The 3216-nt window shown below is 39.8% G+C and overlaps 1 protein-coding gene across 1 annotated transcript in view; it reads left to right on the top strand.

Moving 5' to 3' along the window:
* Positions 1-3216, top strand: part of TRIP11 (thyroid hormone receptor interactor 11) — a 62186-nt gene that overhangs the window by 54588 nt on the left and 4382 nt on the right. The window contains 2 exon segments of the mRNA XM_008584891.1: positions 1332-1446; positions 1879-1995. Of these exon segments, the coding sequence (XP_008583113.1) occupies positions 1332-1446; positions 1879-1995 (232 nt within the window).

Below are 3216 nucleotides of genomic sequence, written 5' to 3'. Positions count from 1 at the left end.
GAAGAGGATCTCAGCCAGACTGTCACTCCACCACACCTGGGGCCTCGGCCCCAGGTAAACTCCCTGCTTCTGGGAGGCAGATACCATCTCTGTGGCCTTCAGTTTGGAAAAATCCCAGACTGATTTCTGGTTGGGAGAGGGGTGACCGGGGTGCCCCTGAGCCCGCTTGATCCTGCCGGAGAGCTGGCCTGAGGGCGCCGGGGGGATTCAAAGAGGAACTGTGTGCTGTGGGATCCTCCCCGGGGGGGCTCACGCCCTGGTGTGGGAGATAACTCAACCACACAGGGGGCCGCAATACCGGGGGGGAAGGTGGGAGGCCCAGAGAGGACCTTGACCAGGGCTGCAGGAACACCCACAGTGTCCGTGGCGGAGGCCTGAGACCCCTTTGGGGCTGGGCAGGGCTGAGAGAGGAGGATTGCAGAAGATACGCCCCAGCCCTGTACTGAGCGCACAGAGAGGGGAGGGGTCCAGCAAAGGAGGAGGAGTCTGGGAAAAAAAGACACACACTCCGGGAGGCCCCATCGTGTGCACACAGAGAGGGGAAATGCCCGGATAGCGAGGCAGAGATTTACAGATCTCACACACCCTGTTGGGCCGGANTGGGCCATAATAATCATATACATTGTATATTGACAAAATAAAAATTTAATGAAAAAAAACATAAATAAATAAACTTAGCGAAGCAATGAGGAAAGAGAGAGAAGGTGGGGCAGGGGAGGGAACATAAAAAATAAAATAAAATAAAAAAATAAATGTATTAGCTCTGGGCTGGCCTTTGGCTCACTTGGGAGAGTGTCGTGCTGACAACACCAAGTCAAGGGTTAAGATCCCCTTACTGGTCATCTTAAAAAAAAATGTATTAGCTCTGAAACTTTGGTATATATGCAATAATATCTACTGTTTTTTAAATTTAGATATTAGCAAATTACTAATAAATGTGAATGGGAAAATGTAAGTCTGATGGTTAAACACAAGAAGAATTGTCACCCTTTAAATGTCTGTTTCAGGTGAACAACAGCCCAATCAGGCAGTGACAATTACTAATGAGGCACCACCTTAGTCAGTGTTGGGGTGAAGAAAGTGGGTGGCTAATAAATGATGTTTTAAAAGGTCTACATTTTGGGTTGTTTGAAATATTCTTCATTAGAATTGTCAAGATGTTTTTAAAAGTTACTTTAAAATATTTTGTTGTTTAGCCTTTTTATAATCAAACATTTAATTGTTTAAGAATAATTAGATATTTATATGTTTAGTGTTTTTAGTTTAGTGTTTAGTGTTTGGCTACCCTCAACATTAAGTTGCTTGAGCTGTTTCTCCCTTCATTTTCATAGAGTCCTAATGAGAAACCTTTTTGTTGGACATTTCCATGCACCAAAAAATCAGCGTCATGACGTGTTAAGATTGATGGGAAGCTTCCTGGGTATTGAAAGGGAGGAAATGGAGCAGGTAACTAGACAGTGAGAGCCATTCAGAATACATTTATAACTAACATAGTGGTATCAAATTGTTTCCTTTTAATATGTATAACTTTTACTGAATATAATTTTCTCAATAATGTGGAAATGGAATCATTTCACAGTCCATTGAACAAATGGATTTGTTTAATTTTTGTATTAGTTTAAATGTTCTGTAACTTATAAACCACTTCTCATATCAGGATATCAGGATGCTAAATTTTTGAGATATGGCAATTCCCAAAACTTTTATTTGAGATCATTCCAGGGATGCCATTTTATTGTATTTGTGGCCCCTATCAGTAGGAAACATTTTCTAGGAATTGGACTTGAAAACCATACTATATGAAATTACGTATAAGTGCTTCTTGTTTTTTCTTTTCTTGTACTGATAATATTTTTCTGTTTTAAAATAATCTTGTAGTTGTTTCATGAAGATCAGGGTGGTGTGACCAGGTGGATGACTGGGTGGCTTGGAGGAGGATCAAAAAGTGTCCCCAACACAACTTTGAGACCAAATCAGCAATCTGTGCTTAATAGTGTAAGAACCGATTTTATTCTTGCTGAATATGAATGGTGAAATGGTTGTATGTTGCACTCATTTGAAAATAATCAGATTTCTTTTTCAGGTTATTTTATACAACCGTTTTTATTTTGGAGTTGTGATAACTGAGAAGAGAGGTGATTAGCTTAAGAATAACAAGCCAGTTTCAATAATTTTATTGCATATAGGTTTTATTTTAACTTTTTATATGGTACTTTTATTTTTCAAAGTATTAACTGTTCTTTTCTTTATGCTTGATTATGCTGTCATTGGCAGTCTTGCTACTAAATCATAAGATTCTTGAAAATAGAGGCTTTGGGGCCAGCCCGGTGGCGCACTGCTACAGTACGCAGCTTGGGAAGCGTGGTGGCGCTCCCGCCGAGGGTTTGGATCCCACATATAGACCGGCCACTCACTGGCTGAGTGGGGAGCGGGGGCAACGCCAACGGTTGCGATCCTGTTGCCGGTCCCGGTCCGGTACGGGCGCGACACTGAGGGTTGCGATCCGTTGCCGGTCACGAAAAAAAGACAAAAAGACAAAAAAAAAGAAAAAGAAAAAAAAGAAAATAGAGGCTTTGTTTTGCTCATGTATATATGTTGCAAAGTGAGCCAGTGAACACCTGCCGTGTATCAGACTATTCCAAGCATTGTGGATGCAGCTGCAAACCAGATAGACAAGGCTCCTGCCCTAAACAAACTTACATTCTGGTAGGAGGAAGCAATTAGTAAACATGAAAACACTGTGTGTGGTATGTGGTAGGCTTTAGATGAATATGTATTGAATTGAGTTGTACTGTGAGTTAGAATGTGGAGTTTCTTTTATTATTTTTTTTAATAAAGAGGACATTAAGGATAGGTGACTTACCCAGAATTGGTTAAAGATAAAACACTGTTTTACTTAGATAGCATAAAATTTAGATTAAAGGAAAGGTCTACACTATATTATTTTAATCTGATAATGTTACTGGTGATCCTTTGCTATATTCACTGATTTGGTCTTACTTTAGAAAATCATGTTTAATGCTTGTTTTTCTTCAATATAATTCTCACGTCTATATTAACAGTTATTAAAATGATAAGACTTGGTGTTTTAAGTGCCATTGATGGCAAGAAATGTGTTATCAGCTGGCTAATTCTGACTATAAAATGTTTGAAACTGGCCAACTGCCAAAAAAAAGATGTTTGAAATGAGTGTTGTCATCAGAGAGTATTGATTAA

This window comes from Galeopterus variegatus, unplaced genomic scaffold (assembly GCF_000696425.1).
Source record: "Galeopterus variegatus unplaced genomic scaffold, G_variegatus-3.0.2 Scaffold3400, whole genome shotgun sequence".
NCBI classification, from domain to species: domain Eukaryota; kingdom Metazoa; phylum Chordata; class Mammalia; order Dermoptera; family Cynocephalidae; genus Galeopterus; species Galeopterus variegatus.
Note: the sequence above shows the minus strand (reverse complement) of the source record. Positions and strands in the feature narration are given on the sequence as shown.